Source organism: Poecilia reticulata, chromosome 15, assembly GCF_904066995.2.
Source record: "Poecilia reticulata chromosome 15, P_reticulata-male-v2, whole genome shotgun sequence".
NCBI lineage: Eukaryota > Metazoa > Chordata > Actinopteri > Cyprinodontiformes > Poeciliidae > Poecilia > Poecilia reticulata.
Genome location: NC_088844.1, coordinates 29,115,009 through 29,139,981, shown reverse-complemented (window position 1 = coordinate 29,139,981; position 24,973 = coordinate 29,115,009). Strand labels below are relative to the sequence as shown.

Here is a 24,973-nt window from a genome sequence, read left to right as displayed (position 1 = left end):
TCTTCGTAGTTTGTGCAAGTGGAAACATCTGGTTGTTAGTCAAACTTGCAGTTTTCCTAAATAAACCAAAATTGATACAGCCAAAAAACCCCCACCTCATTCTAACATTAAGTTGGTGTTTCCCTTATGCAAATTTATTTTCTAAATGTCAAACTGCACAATAATATTGTGGATGGAAAAGCAGCTACTGACAGTGACGTGTTCAGGATACCTGCCAACAATCAGCTTGATAGTATTTGTGAAGACTCCGTTTAATGCGAGCGCCAGGGACACAGCTGAGGACAGAAAGGACAAACATTAAAACAAATCCAACATTGTCTCATTATGTAGCAGTACAAACCTCAGCCATAGTTTTATACATGTCCTGGTCAGTTTACAGTGTACAAACATTTAGGTAAAATCAGATCCAATCATTTAGTTCAGAGTCCAAACCTCCAGAAATCAATCGTTCTCAATAATCAGACCTTCTGTTTGAAGCAAAGCGTAGAGCAAGGAGCTGGTTTTTACCAGACTGTTTCCTGAAAACACTAAAGAGTTGATGCATCTGAGGAAGGCGGTTATCAAGAGAACAAAGAGACATTTTTACCCACAAAATCAACATAATGCATTAAGAAGAACTGAAAATGTTGAGTTTTATCATTTTTATAGCCGTTTTATCTTCTTCAGGAAAAAAAAAAACTGTCATGACAACAGATTATTTAGTTTTTTTTGTTTTTTTCTTGGAATAAATGGCTTGCTTTACTGGTAATAACTGAGGGAAATTTAATGATTGTTTCCTCGTAATGGTTACAGCAGCACTAATAATCCACCTGCTTCAATAAAAGCATCACATTTATGCCTTGTTTTCATGTTCAGTTATGAATCTCCCCTAACATCCCCACTGATACTGTCAGTTGCAATCTAATTAACCAAACACCCATCTGTTCTCCAAAACCGTCTGATATTGCTGAAGAAACAAAGTGTTCCTTGAGATAACAAATTCATTCATCTTGTTTAAAGAAAACAAAAAGGCGATACCTTGTGAAAAGGAGATGCATCGACTCATTATCACAAGAAAAGCAGCTTTGCTTTGTTCAGATTTCTGCGGCGTCAGATTCCCTCTGCTGGTTCATCACTCTGTGTGTGATGTGTGTGATCTTCACCCCATGTTGCTCTGCACAAGCTTTCTCACCTGTTTGCATCAACTTTTTTGGGGCACTGCAAACAATCTAACAGGTTTCTGTTCAGTTCTCATCAGATCATGAAATCTTATCACTGTTATTAAAACAAAACACTTTGTTCTCTTGTTCAGGTTGTTTATCTTCTTGATGTTCAAAGTATTTCTGTCCCTCTGTGCAACAGATTGAAGGCAGACGACCCTGAAGCTTGTCACTCTGAATTGGTTCGAAGTAAATTTAGTTACTGAGTTTAGAAGAAAGTACAATGTTCAACTCTGAGACGAACAAATTAAATAAACACAATGTCAAAATTAAAAAGCAGTCAGAAACTGTAAACACCCCTGTTGCTTTCATGATACTTAAGATGTAAAATCATTCAATTTAACAGCAAGTGCGACAATTTCTATAAAATTAGGTCTAGACCAGTGGTTCTTAACCTGGTTCGATCGAGCCCCAGGGGTTCGATGAGTCGGTCTCAGGGGTTCAGCGGAGCCTCTGCCGCGGAGGTAAAGACACACTTGTGTAAAGTCATGATGACGCCTCGCTGTGCCATCACTTGCTGCAGAGGATCACGTTACATTGCTTAACCAATCAGAGAATCACATTACATTGCTTAGCCAATCAGAGGATCAGGTTACATTGCTGAGCCAATCAGAGGATCAAGTTACATTGCTGAGCCAATCAGAGGATCAGGTTACATTGCTTAGCCAATCAGAGGATCACGTTACATTGCTTAGCCAATCAGAGGATCAGGTTACATTGCTTAGCCAATCAGAGGATCACGTTACATTGCTGAGCCAATCAGAGGATCAGGTTACATTGCTTAGCCAATCAGAGGATCACGTTACATTGCTTAGCCAATCAGAGGATCACGTTACACTGCTTAACCAATCAGAGCTGCGGAGGAGCCCTGATTGAAGGAGCTCCACTCTCAGCAGGGATTTGAACTTTTGTCTTTAATTATTTCAGCAAAACTCACAGTTTTTACCAAATCCTGTAGCTTTCGGTGAACTTCTAAATCTGCTCCTTAGTCGCATCTTTTCGGGGTTGCTACTGCCTCTAGTGGCGTGGGGGTGGTAACACAACTAATATAATTACGTTACTAAATCAGAATACCGCAAAGTCTTTATTGTTTATTATTAATTTTTCCTTCTCTTAAGAAGTTAGAGCTAATTAAATGATCTAAAGACCTTAAAGTGGTTCCAGTTTCTCTCGATGGCCGACCTGTTGAAACTGTGGTAAATTTTAAATACCTTGTGTCGTTCCTGGACAGTCAGATCAACTTTGCTGAAAACACTGACTACATTTTGAAGAACTGTTCTCAGAGTCTCTACCTTTTAAGAAGACTTAGTGAACTTGGGGTGACCCAACTAGACTCTAGTTGGGTCTAGTTGGGTCAAGACATAGGATAATTCAAATCCTATGTCTTGAATTTGGGGGGAAATCATATTTTATTTATCACTACAGAAGGGTTCAGTGAATGCGCATATGAAACTGGTGGGTTCGGTACCTCAAAAAAGGTTAAGAACCACTGATCTAGGAAGATACAGTTTTTTTGGGTTATTAATGTTTGACACGGTGAATTACATAGGCTATGTTTTTTTTTCATTGCTTTTTGGAGATGTGATTGAATTCATGATTTCTTTGCTTGTTAAGATTTTATTCTTTATTATTCTGTTAATATTTGCAATAAATACATGTTGGATGGAACATCTGAAAAGTTACAAAAGTCTTATTGCAGCTCAGACATTTAGAGAACAAAGCAGGAGTCCAAATGCCAAAAATCTGTAATTTAAAGTTACTATGAAATAGCAAGTCAAATTACTTATTGTTCCAAGAGCATTTTATTTTAAACAAATCATTGTTCAGGCACTTTAAACATGGATTTTAAGGCCAGTTAAAGCCCTAAGATATAAAGCATCAAACTCTTGCTAATATTACAACTCATGCAGCTTAAAGAGCGAAAACATCGAGGGGATTTTTCCTGAAGACGTGGAATGCTGCAGGCAAAATCTGACTGTGAAAGAAATAAGTGGCTCATTGTGATGGGAGAGAGGAAATGTAATGTTGGTCAGTAGGTCAAAGTTGCACTGAAACTGAATGTTGACTTAATCATCTATACAGCGTCCAGTGGGTCTCATACTTAGAGGAGAGTACCTGCCCTACAGGTCATCCTGCTCAGACGTCTCAGAGTAAATCCAAGAGTTCATTCATATTTATTTTAAGTGAATTCTGCTGATTTTCTCTCTTTTTTAAGTGGCTTTACAAATATCCAGCCTTCTGTTACTTCCTATTTAACAATAATGCATTGGGGACTTTTGCTGAACAAAACCAACAGTAGTTATAATTAACCTGACAAATGGTTGCAATGCTGTGGATGTTATTCCAACTGTCTTTGCCTTGCTGGTCATAAGTGCGTTCCTAAAACTGCCTGACAGTCTGTGAGCTTGGTTTCATCCTGGTGACTGGAAGCCGTGCAGTAGTTGAATGCTTTTAAAGTAAAAACGAATCCTCCTAAATTGCTTCATGGTTCCAGAGCTTTTTATAACTGTCTACAAATAACAGAGCTGAAGAGAAGCTGGAGTAATTGGCCCGTTGATGAATCCAGACATCCGAACATCTGCTGCATTCATCTTCCCAGTGGATCCAAACTACATTAATCAGTTTGAGAAAATGATCTGTGTCACATTCAGATTGTGTTCAGTTGCCCTTGAGTCCACTGAGTCGGTCCATCCATCCATGCTTTGTTTTAATGAAAAAATAAATATTCTATGTCAGCAATTTTGACATATTTTCCTCGTTACTCCGTTTCAGGACATTTTTTTTACTTTTCATACTTTGTCATTGTCTTTGCAATCAGTACAGTTTGCCTGAAGCGTCTAATTAACAGTGCAAACATGTTCATGTTGTCAGCTGCTTTCAGTCAGTCTGCAGGTGAGGATGAGGAGGGTTTGCTGTTCTTCTCAGCAGCATTCAGGATTCACTCAGCTTTTCTCCAACATCCACAGCGGTTGAGACTCTTCAGGATTCTCACTCCTGTTACTTTGACTCTGAGCTGAACTCAGAGCTTTTGGATGTAGGAGTCAGATAATCTGTTCCAGGCGTCTGATCAGGTTAGAGGCATTAAATCTTAAAATCACGCAGTAGGAATACTGTTGGGAACTATTGCATGGATGACATCCTATGTCCTCCCTTCTACCTGGTTCATCAGTGCTTCCAGGACTGACTGTGACATTTGCTGAATACTGAACCTTTCTGCCAATGATATCTGGCAGAAAGGTTTTTGCAGCAGATTGTTTAAAGTCTGGAGGTTTTGAGGAGAAGCTTCCACAGTTTGGACATTTTAGCTCAACATGTCCTGCAGCTGGTCAACTGGATTGAGATTTGGGGAATTTCAAGGCGAGTTCAATTCAAGTTCTTTTTTTTTTTTGCACCTCTAGCAACTCTCAAATCAAATGTGTTTTAATCTGGGCATCCTTATGTTGTGAGAGGAAACATGATTCATCAGACCAGATCACTGTCAGCCGTTGGCTGTGCTCCAGTTCTTGTTTTCATGCTTCCATTGCTGTTTTTTAGCAATGGAAAGTCGTCAACATGCCCAACCTGACTGATCTGTTGCTATGCAACCCCATAGCTAACATCTAATGTCCATTTTGACACCTTCAGATCAGAAGTAACATGAACTTTCCCTACAGTTTCAGCTCCAGTCTGTTGGATCAGACCAGACGCAGCAGCATCAGTGACCCTTGGCTGCTCATGCCCTGCTGTCTGCTCGTTCCTTCTGGTCGACTTTGACCTCTGGAGACCTGCTGCTACATCCCACAAGAGATGCATTATGGAAATGTTCTGATCCAGTCATTCAGCCATCACAATTCCAAACCTGGAAAACTTCTGAAATCCTTATACTGCTCCATTTTTCCTAATCTATGCCAAAAAAAAAAAAAAAAAAGAGGGAAAATGCCTGATATTGCCCACTAACTGTAATGAAGAAATCTGCTCACCTGTCAGTGGTCATAATATTATGCATGATCAAAGTACTCACTATGGAGAGAAATAATATCTAAGTCATTAAAGGTTTTATTAAAATAAAGCTGTAGAATTGACAAATGAGTTCAAACATGAAAAGACCACAAACACAGAAAGCGAACAGTAGCATCGCTGCATGCTCTGATATCACATCACCACCATGACAAACAGTGTTTTAACTTTACAATCACGATTAAAGGCAGCGCTCCGGAATCATCTCAGTGAGAAGTCTGGTGGGAAATATGACCCTCAGATGGCTTCATTATATTCTGACTCAGAGATAATCGCGTAATTAAGTGGCGTGACTTCTGGAATGATAAAAGATTATTAGACGACTTTTCAAAACGTTTTCCTTTCTACCCCGGAGTAGAATACGCAGCGTGGCAGGAAGCAATGTACCACGCAGTATATGTCCATATATCAGCAAAAGTAAAGAGCATGAACTTACCAAACATAATCTATTTAAACCTAATTATGTCCTGTAATTGGCCTCTCCAAATTGCCCCTAGGTGTGAGTGTGTGTGTGCATGGTTGTGTGTCCTGTGTGTCTCTGTGTTGCCCTGCGACAGACTGGCGACCTGTCCAGGGTGTACCCCGCCTCTCGCCCGAAACGTTAGCTGGAGATGGGCACCAGCACCCCTCCCGACTCCACTGAGGGACAAGGGTGCATGAAAATGGATGGATGGATGGATGTCCTGTAATCTTGTGTGAAGTGGAGAGCCCTGGGGGATGCTTTCCAAAGTGATACATGTGAAAGCTTCTGACATGAAATATTAATACGTCTGTCAGTGTTTTAAAAATAAACAACTTTACACCAACCTGAATAATAAATTTAATATTTTTCTGTCTCATTTTAGAGATAGTCTCTTAATGCCATCCTCAGAACTCGGATCTGTCTGACATCCGTCATAAAATGCAGAATAAAATCCTTCCTGTAATTCTTTGTTCTCCTGAGTTTCACTGTTTTCTAAACTGGTTTGTCCTCCTCTGCAGGCGGTGAGGGGCTCGTTAAATTCTCCACTGCAATGTAATCTCTGCTGCACTGAGCCACTCGCTTTCCACCTGATTCATCACTGTGTGTCTCTTTAATTGGATTTGTGTTAAACTTTCTTAATGCCTTGCAGCGCCGATGCCTTTTTCTGGCACTCGACCTCAAGGGAAGGTAGGAAAAAATGTGTGTGTGTGAAAACACTGGGTCCTGGTAGAGAATGAGAGAAGAGGCTTTAAATTGATAATAAGTAAATACTTGACTAAGAGCAATATCCAAGGTGGCATATTGACAGACACACGAGGTCATAGAGTTTAAAGATCAGCACAATAAAGCCTAATTAACTCCTTATATTTGGCTAGATCGCTTCAGGCAGAGGAAGGAAAAATAAAAATTCTAACAAAATTTGTTCATTGCTGAAGCATAAAAAATCGAATAAAGCGTAGGCAGAAACTTTTGTTTGATACATATGCTGTTACTATTACAGGCCAAATCATTCACAATCCAAGGCTTAAATTTCATGTAAGTGTAGCAGGAAATGCATTCAGGAAAAACATTTTCAGCACTTTAATTATGAGAACTGAAGGGAAGGTTTTCACGCACCTAAACAAGCCTCCTTGATCTCCGTCTTGTCCGTTCTCTGAATTATCTTCACCACGAATATCACTGCCAGAGGAGTAAGGAAGGAAATGGCCTGTAAGGAAATAAGACAGAACAACAAAATGGTGATAATTAGTTCCAGGGGATCTGTTCAACATGAAAACACTCCTGCATTAACTTGTGACCTGAACTGTTCACTGGCTCTTCCAACCAGTTCTCTGAGTTTCTGCCTAATTTGGCAGGAGATTTGAGCTCAGAGGTAATAACTGTTGCCACAGAAAGTATTAATTAAATCCAGGATGAAATGGTTTTATATTTCTGCCCTAAGCAACAACTGATTTAGAGATTTGATTCTCCAAATCTTCGTGGCTTTAACACAGAAACTGCAGTGTGTGGCAGAAGTACAGCGACTATGATGAACGATGAAATGTGCACCCACTCAACACAATACACACACACACACACACACACGCACACACACACACACACGCACACACACACACACACACACACACACACACACACACACACACACACACACACACACACACACACACACACACACACACACACACATATAATCCAAATGGTTGAAGGAACATAAGTTCCTCATCCATCAGTATGGCTTCTCTACTTTGATGTCACTGTAGAAAACTGCTGTTGTAGTTTTATTATCAGTAATATTAGGAGAAGGTGAAGGAATCTTTTTGTGGAGAAAAACTGCTCTGACACATGCAGGTTATTATTTTATGTCCTCCGTTTAACAGCCTCTTTAATTGGTTTTCCTCGACCTTTAGAGCGTATGAATAAAAAAATCCTCCCATCACAGTAAATCTTTATTTGAAACTCGTAAAATACAGTCGGTGTTTATGTGAAGCCATGTGACCTTATAGCCAAACGTAAGTTTATTAAATCCATTAGAGAAGAAACAATTATCTGGTTTTGTGAAATCTCATTAGTAATGCCGAGGTTTCCAGCGGTAGTGATCATTATGTGTTTAGCAGAAATAGTCGAATTTCTATGTTCACAAATTGTTTACAACGTTTCAATGAATCAACTTATTGGCTAAAATATTCCTGCAGTGTTGAATGTCTTCCAGATTTGCAGGAGTAAAGAAAAAACCTCCTGCCGCTTCTCACACTTGGAACATGCAGGAGTGACACTGGATCTGCCCTCCGGCCTCTACAACATTCATCATAAAGGTCACCGTGAGCCGCACTGTAGCATCATGTAAATCTTATTCATGCACTCATAGTAAGAGTCAGATGGCTTCTCCAGACCTTCAGGGCTGCAGTCAGAGTGGAAGTACTACAAAATGTCTGACAGGACAGATTATTTCCCCTGAAGACACATAGCCAGGGAATGAGGGACTTTCTTTCAACTCCCGATTGATGGAAATGTCTTTCCCAACGATTTATTGATACCCCAGCTAATAAAAACTGTCAATATTCCTCTAAGACTCAAAGAGAAACAGAATAATAGAGCAGAGCTAAACAGTCTACGTTGAGGCCTGATAGAGATTTTTTGGTATTATCATTTTGTTGTTACTTTAGTTCATATTCAGGTTAAAGTGTTCTCTTGTTTAAACTGTATGTGTGAACTGACCTGGAAGTCACAGCTGCCTGTTATCTTCATGTGAAACAGTTTGACCGAGATTTGAACCGGGCTCAGATCAGGGGCCAGATGTTAAATTGCTTTACGACCTTTGCTTTGTTTAGGTAAAATGTTTTACGACCTTTGCTGTTTTTCCTCTGCTGTCTATCTTGCCTATCCTCCCTCTTTGAAGTTTGAGAATAAAAGACAAGCTGTATCCAAAGAGAAGCAGAACGCTCTGTGAACAGCTCTGAGAAGCAGTTGACAGAGTCTTCTCCTTTTGCTTGCAGAAGTTTAGTCATAAATTCATATACGTTGTCTGTGGTTCTTTTATGTAGGTTCTAGGAAAATACCTATCAAGGCCCATTCAGCTCTCCAGATCAATTGTCAGCTTGCAGAATTTAGCATTCATGTTTCTTGACTGGCTGCCAGAGATATAAATGACTAATGCACTTTGAAATGCTTACAAAATTACCCATCTAGTCTATCTGGCAATTAGTCACTTTGAGCTCCACCAAACAGATTGTAATTATGCTTTGACCTCTTTACTCACGCGACCCGGGTTGGTCCAGCAGAAACAGACATGGAAAATACAAATACTAGGTTCTAACTGCTAAGTATCCTTTTTTTTATTATAGAATGTATTTTATACACTAAGCTGTCATACGTCTGCTTGAAATGACTTCCTGTCACCGGAGTGATGAGTGAGGAGTTCAGGGATCGAAGAGCCAGTCAGTTCACAACGAAGTGAGATAAATAAGCAGTTGGATGGTTGTTTTTTAAATTATTTTCGTTTTATTTTATGTTTTATATCAGTTAAAATCCAGTGCAGCCAGACAGTCCCTTCGCAGGAGCTGAAATATCCAACATCACATTTAAATAGACATTTTGACTTGAGTAGAGGAAGAAAACCGTTGAGTCGCCACAAAAACTGAAAACGCACAGCGTCTTGTTGCCTGTAGGCATTTTTACCTGCTGTTACAAATTCACTTCACTGGAGCAAATGGAGTGTGTGACTAAAACTAAACATTTCTTCCAATGCCACAATGTTTGGCAGAAAACGAGACTTGAGGATTGTTATATCAACACCAAGAAGCTGATGTAAGAGTTGGAAGTCTCTGTTGTTCATTAAAGTCTGGGATGGATTTTACAAGCCTCAGAAATTATAGCATTAATCAAAGCAGCAGTCAGGAGGCCTCTGACACCTCTGGAGGAGCTGCAGAGATCTTCAGCTCAGGTGGAAGAATCTCTGAATGAAAATGGTAAAAGTTGCCCAGAACCAAAATGCTACATTTTAGGACTCCAAACTGCTGGTTTCTGGAAAAATAACACATAGCGCTGCAGTTCTTATTGCACGTTAGAACAACTGGATGAATTTTCTGTCTGTCTCTTAACACACCATTAAAGTCATGAAACATGGTGGTGGCAGTGTCATGATGTGGGGATGATCTTCTTTAGCATGGGCAGTTACACTTTGTTCTTCAGGTGGTAGAAGGCTGACTTTGTAATTGTCTTTATATGTCTCTGAAGATCCAAGCCCCTCACTGCACCCAGGCTTTTGGGCCTGATCTGGGTGCATTGAAACTGTAAAATACTTTCATTACTAATTAAAAGAAAGATAAATGCCATGGGAATAGTTCCCTGACTGTATGTGGTAAACAAACAGACAAACTCTTGAAATGAAAGTCAGTCTCTGAGCACCAGTGATAAATAGATGCTGAGGGTTATAATATCCAATCATTAGAACAATTACTCTTTCTGTTGAGATGTGTAAAGTACTTACAAACATAACCCTTTTAGGAATGTGGTCCGACTCAACCAGAGGATTCCTGTAGAGCCAGAGCTCCTCCGGTTGGATGACTCTCTCAAACGGCTCCAAGAACTCCGTAAACCTGCAGAGAAGAACACAGCAGAGTTTAGTTGAAACTATGTAACGGTTTGTTTTTTAGCTGCTAAAACAAAAAAAGTCTTTTCAGATATTATCTGTGCTCTGGTTGGATTCAGTGCCACACAGAAAGGGTGTCTTATTTTATTTTATTTTTTTATTTTTGTGCTTTCCAAGAAAAGCTCAGGATTTAGCCTGACATCCCCTGCTGCCTTCTCGCACACTGGGTGTGAAAGAAAAAATTAGTATTCTGCTGCTTTCTCCGTCCCTCCGTGGCCACTCGGTGGTCTGTCCCACACAACCTCGTTCTTTGTCATTTTAACAAGGTCTTTTGTCACCGTGGTCTAAAACAGTTCAATGCCCTCCTCTCCTTTGAAAACAGCTCCAAGAAACTCCAAGGGCTTTAAAAACAAAAGGCTTTGAATGTGCTGAATATGGTGATTTAATGAGTTTTCTTCCTCAATAATGCAAACATCAGAGGGCATGTTGATGAATGTGTGAATTTTGTTCCTTTGTAGTTTCTTGGCAAGTTTAAAAGTCAGAAAATGTTCAAACATTTATGAATAAAGGGCAATAATTTATGGTATGTTTTAAGAATCTAGTTTTTGACTGTAGCGCCTGCCCTCCTTTTCTTTGAAACACATGATTAAAATAAAGTTAAATTATAACAAAAGACTTTTGCTGTGTGATCCTGAAGTTTGGGGAGATTTTGTGGTTTTTCTAGTGTTTAAAGGTTTAAACCACCTGGTTACATCAGCATCAGGCTGTTTCTCAGTGGACAACAGTTTGACACACATAATAAACATATAAGCTTGAAATGCTTAAAATACCTGCAGACCGCTCTGGACCACTCAGGTATGTTCTGCAAAGAATCAGAACCAAACATGGAGAAGAAGCTTTCAGTTTCTGTTTCACTGAAATGCATCAAATATCCAGAAATTTCCTTTAAACCAATGCTACAGGTGACTTTGATTAATAACTACTGGAGCATGATAAAGAGTCGCCCACCATTCAACACGCTGTGTTTTCACTTTCCTTGCTAACACAATGTCATGTTTTTGAATTGTTTGTTGTTTTATTTCCTCCTAATCATCTAAAACACTTTGAATTACCTGCCTTTAATCACTTTGCAGAAACTTTGTGCCTTCATTCTCCTTTGTTTCTTTGTTACACATTTTAGTATAATTGTGGATTTCTGGTATTAATACGACCATTATGAGACACAAACACCTTAACAAAGCTGAAAGCAAAACTTGGTAAATGTCTTTCAATATTTCATCACAAAGACCACAATTCAAAGGCAGCTGTAACTTTTTCCTTTTCAATAACTTCATTGTTATTAAATGTGATATTAAGCATCGAGAAACTGGAATCAACAACTTCATAAATTCATAATTATAAACAAACCCAAACAGGATAAAATAGTTTGAAAGCAAAGCCTTTTGATTTTTAAAACTGAATTTGTTTTTTTTTATCATAACTTTCAATAATTCATACTCAAAAGAAGAATAGATATCAAATTAATTTCAAAAGAAAAATGTCCAGAAGTGGTTTACCAATAAATGTCTAAAATACATGATCACAATTTAAGTTAAATGTTAAGCTAAATTTTAAGCAAAACATAAAACACTCCAGCTTAAGGACTAGCTGTGCAGATCACTGTGAGGATAAACTGCAGAAGTTCAGCAGGAAGAGGAAATAAATCATCCAGAACTTCAACATGTCCTTCTCCGTTAACAGCTGCTCTCCTGTCAGCAAACCCAACTGTGTAAAACAAACAGTTAGCATCGGCTAAAGAGTCTGAGTCTCCTTTAGGTCTCTCCAAAGTGATTTCTTGTTTTTGCTCTCAGTATTTGTCACCCAAACGCAGAGCCGCTCCCGCCGTGAGAAGTCAGCTTGACACGAGGCTGGAAATATGAATAGTTCTGCACATCAGGCAGAGGCTGTGAAAAACCTATTGGTTGGTCTGCTGATAGCTGCATGTCAAGATGTCGCTACAAAGGAGAAGCCTGGTGTCTCTGATTCAGCTCATCGGTGCTGCATTCTCTGGAAGGGGCATGCATTAAATCCCACCCTGCTAACGACGCGCCGCATGCTTCATGAAATAATCCAACTTTTTTCTGTCATCTCTGTCATGTTCAGGCATCAGCGGTTGAAAGGGTTATTTTGGTTCAGGGGACTAATGCAGGGAAACGGAGCGCAGACAGATAAAGTCAGCTCAGACCCCAGCCTCAACTTTTAGGTCATTACATGCAGCGATGATCCACCTGTCAGCCTGGAAGGCTTATCTCACATCCAGCCCACATCCTAATTAGTTTGAGACACACACTCCCCCGAGGTATCAGCTGCAGGCACATCATTTTTACATGGGTGTTGTTGGACTGCATGGGAGTTTATTTATAATGCATATTATTTGTTTATTTGTGTGTTGTATGATTGGAATGGCAGAGACGGAGCAACATCATCCAAAACGTGTATTTTACACAAGTGGACGTATTTAAACATGCAGGAAAACATTTCACATGTAGAAGGTTTTTCCATGTGTTACACATCATCACATGTCACAGTTTATACGTTTGAAAGTTAATCCCATGTGAAGTGTTTATTCACATGTTGAAATATTGCTTTGTTTCTCATGTATTTGCCTGATAAAACTTTTCACATGTGAAATGTGGGGAATTATTTAACATGTAGAAGATATTATCAAGTTACTACGCTATAATTTTTACATGTCAAATCTGTCAGAAACTATTTTAAATATTTTCAATGTGTCTCACATTTTATTAAACCATAAAAAATGACCCAAAATAATTTCCACATGTAAAACTTGTTTACTACACAATGTCATTTATATGTCCAACATTTACTTAGAAGAAAACTTCACATGTAAAATGTTTTCCACATTTTTTTTTTCAAATATTACTAATTGCCACCTGTGAACATGTGTTTACATATTACACTTCATACTTGGCACATGACCTACATATTTATATTTATAAACAATATACTGATGTTCACATTGGTAACATGGGTTAAACTATGTGACTTCATAAAAACACAAGTTTTTGTGAACTGTTAAAAGCAGACAAGACTGTTGTAGTAATGTTTGTTTAAAATTATATTCCCCTTTTGAAAGTTATTGGAGAAATACATGTTGACCTACAGCAGAGGTTACCAAACTGTGGGGCGCGCCCCCTTGGGGGGGCGCCGTGCCATTGCAGGGGGGGCGCGGGAAGCCGACAGGATGAAAAAAAAAACATGAATGCTGAATGCGCTGGGTTTTTACTTTAGAATGGCCAACTCTCTGTTATTCCTATGTCAATTTGATACAGTAGGGGCTACATGTCCCATATTTGTGTCCTCTGTCACTTTTATCAGCAGTTAAAACTGTTTAATCCGTTATTAACATGTCGTAACCTGTTTTTCCGAGCCGCCTTTAAACGCAACATGAGCGCTACGACGCTCGCGCTGAGTTTACACCTGTGTGGCAGTGAAGGAGACCTGCTGCTGCTGGGCGGAGCTACGCAGGTGTGTTAGAATCATGGCAGCAAACCAGCAAAAGGCAAAAAATTTTCCCAGTTTTTTCCCAAAACTAACCGACTGAGTTGAGTAAAGTTGCTGGATGCAGATAAAGTTAGCTAACAGATGACTAGCTAATATCAATACAGCACCTTAAGCTTAACAAGTAGCTTGTAGGCTACTGGTGGTGATGTCTATGTTCAGCTACGTACATACATTTTACCCCCCCAAAAAGTTAGAGACAGGGAGTCTTTGAGAACCCCCCCCCCCCCCCCCCCCCCCACACACACACACACACACACACACGTCGTTCAACTAGACAGCTATTTGTAATTCATAGGGGGCCCCAGAAAATGTTTGGGAACCGCTGACCTACAGCAATCAGAGGACAAAGTAAGAATGTGAAATGAAGGTTAATGTCTGTTGTGCGGCGGCGGCGCTCAGAGGGAGGAGGAGTTTCTGGCCTGTTGGATGTCCAACGTCAACATGAATGCATAAACATTTGTGACAATTTACTGGGTGAATAAGAATGAGACTCTGAATGAGACTAGAGAAGCACTAATTAAGTTCAGTCCAATGCATTATGTATGACTTCAACATCAGCATCACGACTAATTCTAGGGGTTCCACACTGAAATGTTCGGCTTTCACAATTTATAGCACAGAGATGTTCCAAAAAAACATTTTCTGAGTGTAGAACTGGATCTGAACGGATCACATTCGATTCTTACATGTAAGATTTAAAATGACAGACTGTTATTAAGCACAATAGATATGTATGTTTTAGCCATAAAGAAATAAAACAGATAACACTGAATATCTTTGGTTTTTTTATATATATTTTCACCTTTTCATGGCTGATCACTAATAAAACCAAAATGAAAATCATTTTTGTCTAAAAGTCTTTTAATATTATGAATTATGTGTCACATTAGTGCCAGTCGCTGTTAAAAGCCTCGTCTTTTTTGTTCCTTTGCAGAAATGACGATTTTCAGTTTGGCTGAGGAACATTTTAAGGGTCCAGCTCCGAGTGATGTTACTTAAATTAATCCAGAGCATCTCTTAAGATGCCAAAGTTAAAAATGTGTTTGTTAATACCAGGGTTTTTACTGAAATGAGGCTGAAAGGCAGACAGTAATGCATCGGCTGGAGAACAGAAGATTTATTTTGTTTGCATAATTAAAACGGGAAAAATGTTGATTGCAGTTCCATTAGTAGAGTCTGTAGAGGTAATAAGTTACACAGCATGTGTGTCAGTTTTTCCTGCTGGGAAATAATTGTAATCATCCTAAAAAAGAGACAGACAGGGAGGAGCAGGCTGCGTTTTAGAAGCAGCAATTTACCCGTTCAGAGCAACAACAATATGTAAAGTTTACAGATGGAAGAGATCCTCGCTGGGGGCTTTATGGCTTTTGTTTATGATATATTTGTTATTAAATTTGTCCCTCTACGTGGTGTAAACAGAAAGCTGTGGAAGCCAGTGTTACCTTAAGCTGTATACCCAGAGGGGAGCACAACTAAACACAGCAGAGCCGTGATAAAAGCTACTGCAGTGTGAAAATCCATCAGAGGGAGAGCAGGAAAGGCTTTCCCTCAAAGGCAGACTAATCAGCCACCGTATCGCCTACTGTTGGTTCATGTTGACTCTATGTGAAGCAGAGATGTGCTTTTCCTGGAATACATGTGGTTCTGTCAGTCCCATTTGTAACGATTTCTGGAAATGTTCCAACATCATCCGCCATTCCATTCTGCAAACACAATACTTTAATTTCTACTTTTTTAAGGGAAATTAACTGGATTAAGTCATATATTTCATGAAGGATGCAGTGTGTTGTGTTACAGACACAACATGCGCTCAGTGGTGTACCACAGGGGTTAGTGTTGGGACTATTATCTTATTTATTAATGATTCAGCAGAATGTTGTTAATCAGGTGTAAACTGCAGGTGTATGTAGACGATGCAAAGGATGATAGTTGCTATGTTTTCAAAAAATATGATCCCAATAAAATGTTGGAACTTCGCAGGTAATTAGGTGGGGAAAACATTGAAAACAATCTGTAATTTGCAGCACAACTTCTTAGATTTTTCTGTCTGTCCTTTTCTGTGTTGAGGAATTAAGGAAAATGTGCCACGTTGTGTTTGATAGCTACTGAGAAAAATAAGCTCTTCTATAGTTTTGCTAAATTTAGGATTTAAGCTTTAGAATAGGAGGCTGAACCAGAACAAAGGGTGAGAAAAACCGCTGACTGGAGGCAGTGCAGCTAAAGGTCAACCGACATGGAGACTCTATGAAGGCAGTCAGAGAATAAAGCATTTAAAGAAACAAATTGGTATTGGAACAACTTCATGTTCAGAAATGTTGTATTTGAATGATTATCTGCAGGTTCAAAGAATATTCCAGCTCACAATGAAGGCCTCCTGCAAAAAGTCAGACTTCTGACAACCAATAACAATTTACTCCTTAAACGGTTCATAAATCTAGAGCTCAGTTCTAGAAACATCTTGAACATGCTGGCAGCATCCAGAGCCTCCTGACCAGCTGTGTTACAGTCTGATATAGAAACTGTCATGCCTCTGACCACACATGCCTCCAGGGGATTGTGCGGTCTGCTGAGCGGATCCTCTGCAGCTCTCTGCCAAGCCTGCAGGACATTTACGCTGAAGCCACCAGCATCACGGAGGACCGAAACCACCGCTGTCACAAACCGTTTACCTCCCACCTGCAAGACGCTCCTGCAACATCAGGAGCTCGAATGCTAGACTGAGCAATAGCTTCTTGATGATGATGCTAAAACAGCTTGTTTTAGGTCAATAATTAACAATATCGTGGGCTGCACAGTGGCGCAGTTGGTAGAGCTGTTGCCTTGCAACAAGAAGGTTCTGGGTTCGATTCCCGGCCCCGGTCTTTCTGCATGGAGTCTCCATGTTCTCCCTGTGCATGGTGGGTTTTCTCCAGGTACTCCGGTTTCCTCCCACAGTCCAAAAACATGACTGTCAGGTTAATTGGTCTCTCTAAATTGCCCCTAGGTGTGAGTGTGTGTGTGCATGGTTGTTTGTCCTGTGTGTCTCTGTGTTGCCCTGCGACAGACTGGCGACCTGTCCAGGTGACCCCGCCACTCGCCCGAAACGTTAGCTGGAGATGGGCACCAGCAACCCTCCCGACCCCACTGAGGGACAAGGGTGCAAGAAAATGGATGGATGGATGGATGGAATTAACAATATCAATAAAATAAAGTACTGCTTCTCAATGTAGGTTATTTAGGAAAAACATCTTGTTAGGTGGATCAATCTGCCAGTAGAGCTCATATCAATATTAAGAAATGATTTGCTTAAAGGTTCCTAATCAGCTGGTTTGTCTCATTTTAAATGTACTAAGATATTTGCACTGGAAACTAGACCAAAAATTCTTGTTCAGATTTTTGTATTCTGCAGTGATGCAAACGAGAAATGTTGAATCGCTCTGTCTCTGCTCCAGTAGATTTTGCTCCGTAGTTGTCGGATGTCACCATCCACCTTTTTCAGGAGACATTCAGGGAATTTGGCCCAGTCAAAGTTGATAGAATATGTGCACTCAGCGAGTCCACATTTGGCAGCTGGGCTTCCTAAGTGCGTGTTGTGTCGGGGGGGGAAGAGATCGTAACGGAGGTCTGACCATCTGCCAGATCTGCGACGGAACTCAAAACCACTTTTCTGGCCAGAGCTAAGCGATTATTACCGACTTCCTCCGTCTGATGAGACCCGCATGTCAGCCTCTGCCTGTTACTGGGGGTATTTAATCATACAGCAGGAAGCTATTGAGATTTAGAAGCTATTAGGAGCAGAGGTTGTGTTGATTCTCATCATTTTACTGTTGTGAGTCTTCTGGGTAATTTATCAATGGTAAAGCCCCTTTCTGCCCTCATAAGCTATCAAATGAAGCTAGAGAGGATTGTCCTGTTTAATGCAACTCCAGGGTTGGTTGTTGTTGTTGAGAATAAAGTGAGTTTCTAGGAAGCCTGAAGAATGCAGTGAGGGGACAGAGCAGAAGATGCTTACATGGCTTCCCATTCCTGGCCAAGTCATTTCTCAGGGGTCGCAGATTGGCTGGTCTGGAGTTGCCAAATGAGCAACACTCTGCTGGAACGCAGCTCGAGTCGTCTGTGCTGAACTCTTGGAAATATCAAATAGAGGAAAGCACAGATTGTGGGAGTGACTCTGAAAAATATTGATATTTTTAGAATATGTTTTAAAAATGCTCTTTTCCTCTTCTTCCTCTGTGGTTCTGAGTAATTAATGATACACATCACAGGGCTTCATCCTGTGGAGAGTCATAAAGAAAACGCAGCTTTCATGCTCTGGTTTAAAAGCTGAGCATCAACTACAAAAGGAGAAACATCGAGATGTAGAGAACCTCAGAAAATTGCAGCAAATTCATGTTAATTCCTCAGAATACCTGGAGTCTGTTGGTGTGTTCTGAAATTCATTGGATCAGCAGTTTTCAACCATGATCCAAATCATTTCTGCTAAGTGATTCATACTCCAGAGCTCCTCTGATCAGTCAGTTTATTAATTTTCCTAATCAGTGGTGAAGTCAACTTCCATTACTCTCATTCCAGAGTTTGTGCATTTTACAAATCTGTGAAAATGCAAATGATTTCAGCTCTTAATTATCATTCCTCCCATTCTTGTCCTAAAATGTGGCAGGACTGATTGTTTGGTCAGGAACGCAGGTTTTCCTCAGTACATTAGAGTCTTATCCAACCTACAGTGCATCCTTGGTATTTCTGGAGGTCACAAGGTCAAGGTCTTATATTATCTTTTCATTACATGGAGAGTGACGAATTTTAAGGATTTAATTAGTTCTAATAATTATGGCTTAAATCTAATGAAACCAAGAGAATTATAATGTTACACTGCACACATTCACATTGCAGCAACAGTTATCAACTAGACAACTACGGACCACAGACTGGACTGCCATGATCATCTTTTTGACAGTCATTGCTGATGGTGGCAGCCAGCATGTTGATGGAAAGTTGAGTGGAAGGAAAAACTTTGGTATCAAAAGGTGCTCAGCCAAGAGGAATGATCTGAATTCTGAGAAGATTGTGAAGCAGAGCTCTTTCAAAAGTTCAGAGACAGAACAGCCAACAATGAAGTGATGAACTTCATGAAACGACCTGGATTTCTTTCACACCTGAACACAGGATGATCGTCTCCATGGCGAATTGATGCTGTTGCCATGACAAAGAATTTACTGCATATACACAGTACATAATTTTCAGTATGCTGGCATTTCTGTAAAAAAACATTATGAATTTTGGATTTTCATTATCCGCAATTTGAAGCTGAAACTCAGATGTTTTGATAATAGTTGCATCAGACATGACACCGTTTGTTAAACTCCCACAACTTTACACCCAAAAACACAGCAGCTCAGATTTCTCTCTCTCTCTCTCTCTCTCTCTCTCTCTCTCTCTCTCTCTCTCTCTCTCTCTCTCCGCAAGCAGAAATTCAAGCCTGCGTCTGCTTTTCCAGCAGAATCAGATATCAGCTCCTCAGGCATGGCTGGATTAGAATGAGGACTTCTGGGTAAGGATGGTTTAATAAAACACCAAGCAGACGGATTACTGGGGAGGGAGGCGGGTCACAGTGAGGCGAAAGAGGATCTGACTGACAAACCAAACCAAGGACATGTTCAAGATTTAATTATGCTTCTTTATGTCACCATTAGTGGACCCGAGCTCAGCGCTGCTGTCTGGAAGACTAACAGCAGCCATTATGTGCTGCTGATTTAACAGGAGCTGGGGGATAATTGCACTTTTTAAGATCAGAAGTTTCAATCAAGCTGTAAGCAATACACCAAAGAGCTTCCTATTGGATTAAAGAAAACTAACACAATTACATTTATAGCTGCTTTACTTTTGTGCAGAGAAAAGAGCAGACAGCTGGAAAACCGGAGGAAACAGGCTGCAGAGCAAGGAGGTGATTTTATTCAACCACTGAAACAAACGAGTCTAAAGATCAGGAATGGAGCTTTGAATGAGCCCCTCTGTCTGCCACACCAAACAACACAACCAAGAGAAGATGTGGTCACTGGTAGCAGGTTTATGTAAATTCATAAAATGATTTTAGAAACAGTTTATTGAGTCTATTTAATCTTCTCCTCTGAGATGAACCAGTAGGCATGTTGTGCTTTTCACATTTCTGCTAATCTGTGACTGTAATGCTGAGAAAATGTTGAACATGAAGTTTTTGTGTTTTTAACAAAAGATTAAATATTAAATAAATCGTCCAGTGGAGACATGAACATTCTGGACAGGTGAGATTATGAACTGGAGATTATCAGATGAAGTTACACTCTGTAAAAACTCAGGAACAGATTTTTAAATCCAGATAAACCCAACATTTCAGATCAGAGGGAGACTTCAGCACCATAATGTATTTTTCTACACTGCTTCCACTATTCATGTTGATCTTATTTTATCTTTATTCTATTGAATCTCTTTGGTGAGCTTGTCCTGACCTAGATGGGCAGCAACACGCAGAGATCATAAAAACGTCATAAGCAGCACTAGCAGTGCATCGTAGCTAATGACAGTTAGCATGCTTAAGAACAGAAGATGTCAGTAGCTGATTTCTAATGACTGGACATCAGGAAAAGCAACAGAAAACTTTTAAATCTCCTCTGAATCTAAACATTTCTCTTATTGGTCTCTGCTGTATTTTCTGGGAGTTGCTGATGTGCAAAATAAAGGAAGTTGACTCTAAACAGAAACAGTTAAATGTACAGATTTGGGTTTATGACTTTAGTTGATATTTCAGGTTAGGTCTTGGGTTTTAGGTTAAAGGCTGGGACTTTAACCTAAACTTATTTTCTTTCTGAAGTCAGATAACTTTTTATTATCATTATTATGACAATTTCTCAATTCCAAGTTGGTGAAATCCATCTAAACTTCCCAAACCTAAGTACAGATTCAATATGGCTGCTTTGACAGAGTGGACAAATACATTGTTAGCATATTGTATTGCTAACAGCAGCTAGCCTCACTGCTGACTTCCACAATTAGCAAAACTCAATGATTTGCAGCCTTTCATCCAGAATGCCACCTCCTCTGCATCATAACGCATCTCTGCGTTAATCACATGACTCCCAACCGGGAGGTTTCTCATCGTTTTGGATGAACAATAAAAGCCACATTCTTTGTGTCTGTGTTTGTGTTGGCGGCTCCAGTCAGGCTATCGGCTGAACGTGTCGGGCATGCAGAGCATCGGTCCTGTCAGAGGAGGGAACCGGCATCGATGCTGAGTGACACTCAGCAAGCTCCCTGGTGGTTTCCCTTCTCACAACGGTTAGCAGGGAGAGGAGAGAGGAAAGGAGGCGCTACTTCACTTGTCACAAAAACCCAGTTGGGGATAAATTGGAAATACAGAATCTTTCTCTATGATAACTACCTGAATGATAGAGAGAGCTCAATACAAACCCACAGCACAATGAGGCTCCGCAGGGACGGTGATACGGCTGGGCACAGTTTTATATCAGGAAGATCGCTCCAGAGACGTTAACGTACCGGAAAGGTCAAAGGTCTCTTCATGAGACAGATGTCAAGTAAGGCAGCAGTCTGAAGCAGACGGGCGGGGATGGATTTCAGAAGAGAGCATGCTGGGAGAGAAGTAAAGGAGCCAGATGTTTCTGCTGGAGGCAGATGTTCGGTCTCTGCAGGTCCAAAGCTTATATTCATGCACATGCTGGGAAGCAGCATCGACTTTAAAAGGTCCAATTGTTTCAGCTCATTAGATTTGTTGAGCTTTCAATGTTTCCTAATGACGATTACTAACCGTGTTTTGCTGCCACTGTCACACACCAGAGAACATAAACAGGGTTTCTTGATGAACTCTGACTTTTCTCATAATACAAGAAAAAAATATATTCAGAAACAGAGATGATTGTTTCAAGGTACATATTTCCTGTTTTTAGGGGAAAAAAACTTGCTGCTCCAATATTTATTTGGAAAACTCTTAAAACTTTTAAAATATGTTTTACCCTCCTAAAAGAAGAAAACTGAGATGTAACCTCAGTACTAACACTTCTAATTAGGGTCACATAATGCTTATTAATGCTTTATTTATTAATAAATTAAGTCCATCTGCTTCAGAAATCTCCAAATCCTTTTTTCAGAGAATTAATCTGTCATTCCTGTAAAGTTTAGTAAAGCTGAGATCAAAGTTTAAGTGTAATTCGTTATTAGACACTGACAAGGAAATTTCTCCCCAATTTTATATTTGGTATAGTCAAAGCTCAGATTGGATGAAGAGCTTCTGTAGATATCGATTTTCAACTTTCACCTCAGATTCTTACAGTGATTTAGCACTGAACTTTGACTAGGCCACACCAATGCATGACTAAGCATTAATTTAAACCCAACTCAAAAATACTATAGTCCCAAACGGAGACTAAATATAATTTATCATCAAAGTTTCTTCAAAGAGTTATTTAGATGTTGATGGTTGTGGGTAGGAAGCGTCTCCTGTAGCAGTCTGTATTACAGCGGCTCTGAAGGAGCCTCTGTCTGAAGACACTGTAGACACAACAGTAGAAACTCGTTGTTTATAATAGTCTTTATTTGATGAATAATAATTTTTTTGGATAATAATCTCCAGTTTGTAGAGCCGAGCCCGAACAGAAGCAGACTGTTTCTCATCTTATTGGGTTTTTAACGCCACTGATTCAAACAGCAGATTTATAGAAGATCTGCAGCATCTTGCTGCAAGCACTAAAGTAAAGTCGTCTCTGTCCTCTGGACTGTTTCTCCGCTGCCTCCATTACTTCAGAGTCTCTTAAAATCTACAATCTCCTTTGTTTTGTTCACACTGAACGTAAGAGGATCGTTTCTGCTCCATGCCATGAAGCTTGGTTAAACTTAATTAAAGCTGAGGAGTTTTAATTAAGAACATTCCTTTAAGGCTGCTGTTTATAGAAACTCATAAACAATCTCAGGCATATGAGGTAATTAATTCACTGGCATCTGAAGACGCAGTGAGGTTAAGAAAGATGTGCTCAGTTTAGATAAACAGAACAAAATTGGCAGAAAGTGCCAATAAAACCTGCTGCCTTTATTGGCACCCATGGCAAAGATTTTATATTTAGAGACATTAATCTCAATATTTAAAATGTTTCCTCAATGTGAGAACTTTAAGTGTGGAAGAAAGCATGTCAATAACAATTTGTTTTTAAGACAATTAAGAGGTAAAAAGATGCAACACTCAGCCTGCACCTGAAACATTTTACAAACTTTTCTTTGACTATTCCTTTTTACAAAACCTTTTTTCCCTTAATGAATAAATCAGCTCAGATGAAAAGGTGTTTTCAATAATACACTAAGCTAATAAATGCTAATAAATTGGGCTTTTCCCAACTGTACGTCAAGCGTAACAGAAAAATCAATGCAAAGAGAAAGGAGGAAACAAAGATGGAAAGAATCAAAGACAGAACCGTTATTGGCTGCCACAGATTGGGCCCCGGCTGGGACTGCAGGCTGACGGTTATCACTGCTCTCGCTCTCATTGTTCCTCCTGGCAGACGTCAAAGCTGACAGCAAACAGAGACAGATTTCGGTTCTGATTCAAAGTGACGCACGGATCCCCTCAGAACATCCGCCGAGCATTAAAGCCGCTTCGCAGCAGCATCACAACCTGCAGTTTGCAGCACAGGCAGCCAAGCTTTTTCCTCTCTCTGTGAATTTGCATTTAAGAACAACAAATCTGGACTTTTACGGATCTGTAATCACTTCACACACAGCTGTTGATGTTCCGCTGAACGTTTTCTCACAGTAACTCTCGCTCTTCCTGCCTCAGGCTTGAATCCGTTAGATTTTTTCCTCCTGGGTTTCTTTTTTTGTTTTCTGCCACTCAGTGCAGAGTTTTATCATCATTCCAACTTTTTCTCCACCACTGAAATAAAATCTGTTGTCTCCAGGTTTGTACTTTCAAAGCCTGCTGCCACATGTAAAAAAATAAATAAGTAAAATTGCTTTTTCTAGTTTTGATTTCAACATCTGCTTGCATGACTGAACAATGCATTTTGAATTCATACAAGAATTGTGGGATAGATCCTGTTTCTTGTCTTTTCGCTGTGAATGAAGACAATGTTTGAAACAACAAAGACACAATAAATCTGATCCTTTCTGGGTTTCTGGTTCTCACCTAAACTTTCTGTTTGGTCTCTAACAATTACAATAAAATCAGCTTAAACCCATCTCCTTCCCCTGATTGATGATCTTTGGAGAGTTTATAAAGGTTGGTCTATCACAGGGATGTCAAAGTCAAATACACAGAGGGCCAAAAAGACAAATTTGCTACAAGCCGAGGGCCGGACTGGTTTAATGTTTATTAAAACATATTGAAATGATTGCACATAGCCTATTGAACCAAGACCTAACAGAGTGTATTAACGATTAAATGAATAAAGCAATATTTTGTTATGGCTCTGTCAGTAACTTCAAGGGAAAACATTTTTCAAGAGGCAAACAGCAACAAATTTAATTGTTTTTAAAAACAAAATATGTTTCTTATTAATATCAAGATAAATGCATAAATCAAAGTGCATGCATTATAAACTGAAAATGCATTACTGTGCTGCTCTATGATCCTACCGATCACTGCTTTCAAATAGTAAAGTAAAAAAATAAATCAAATCAGTTGTATTCTTTCTCATGGCTCTTATCTGCAATTTTACCTGAATCCATTCAACTGAAAAATAAATAAAATAAAATAAAATACAAAAATATATGGCACACAGACAAAACAATACTTCATTCAAAGAAAAATCACGTCTTGTAGAAACAAATGTAAAAATTTAACTGAAACTTATAAACTGAAAATACGTTACTGCTCTGTGATGCTCACTTGTCTGAGGCTGAGCCTGATACTTGGAGGTGTCTCATCTTTTGTACAAGTTCATCAATGTTCGGGGTGAGGCTCTGAGCTGATGAATAATGAAGCCGTTTGGGCGCGCTGTAGTCACTTCGCGGGCTACCGTTGCATTATGGGAAATGTAGTGTTTGCAGGCAAAACACGAGCGGGCGGCTCTGGCTTGCGGGCCGGTTCTCATAGTAATTAAATATCATTCAGGGGGCCATAGATAATTGATTTGCGGGCCGGATGTGGCCCGCGGGCCTTGACTTTGACTTATGTGGTCTATCAGCTTCCTGATAGTTTCTCTGATT

The 24,973-nt window shown here is 39.7% G+C and overlaps 1 protein-coding gene across 1 annotated transcript in view; it reads right to left on the bottom strand.

Moving 5' to 3' along the window:
• The window catches only part of plpp4 (phospholipid phosphatase 4), a 54,641-nt gene that overhangs the window by 17,844 nt on the left and 11,824 nt on the right, over positions 1-24,973 (bottom strand). Inside the window, exons 2-4 of the mRNA XM_008430096.3 lie at positions 10,148-10,256; positions 6,775-6,865; positions 212-275 (exon numbers count right to left, since the gene is read on the bottom strand). Of these exons, the coding sequence (XP_008428318.1) occupies positions 212-275; positions 6,775-6,865; positions 10,148-10,256 (264 nt within the window). The remainder of the gene's footprint in view (positions 1-211; positions 276-6,774; positions 6,866-10,147; positions 10,257-24,973) is intronic.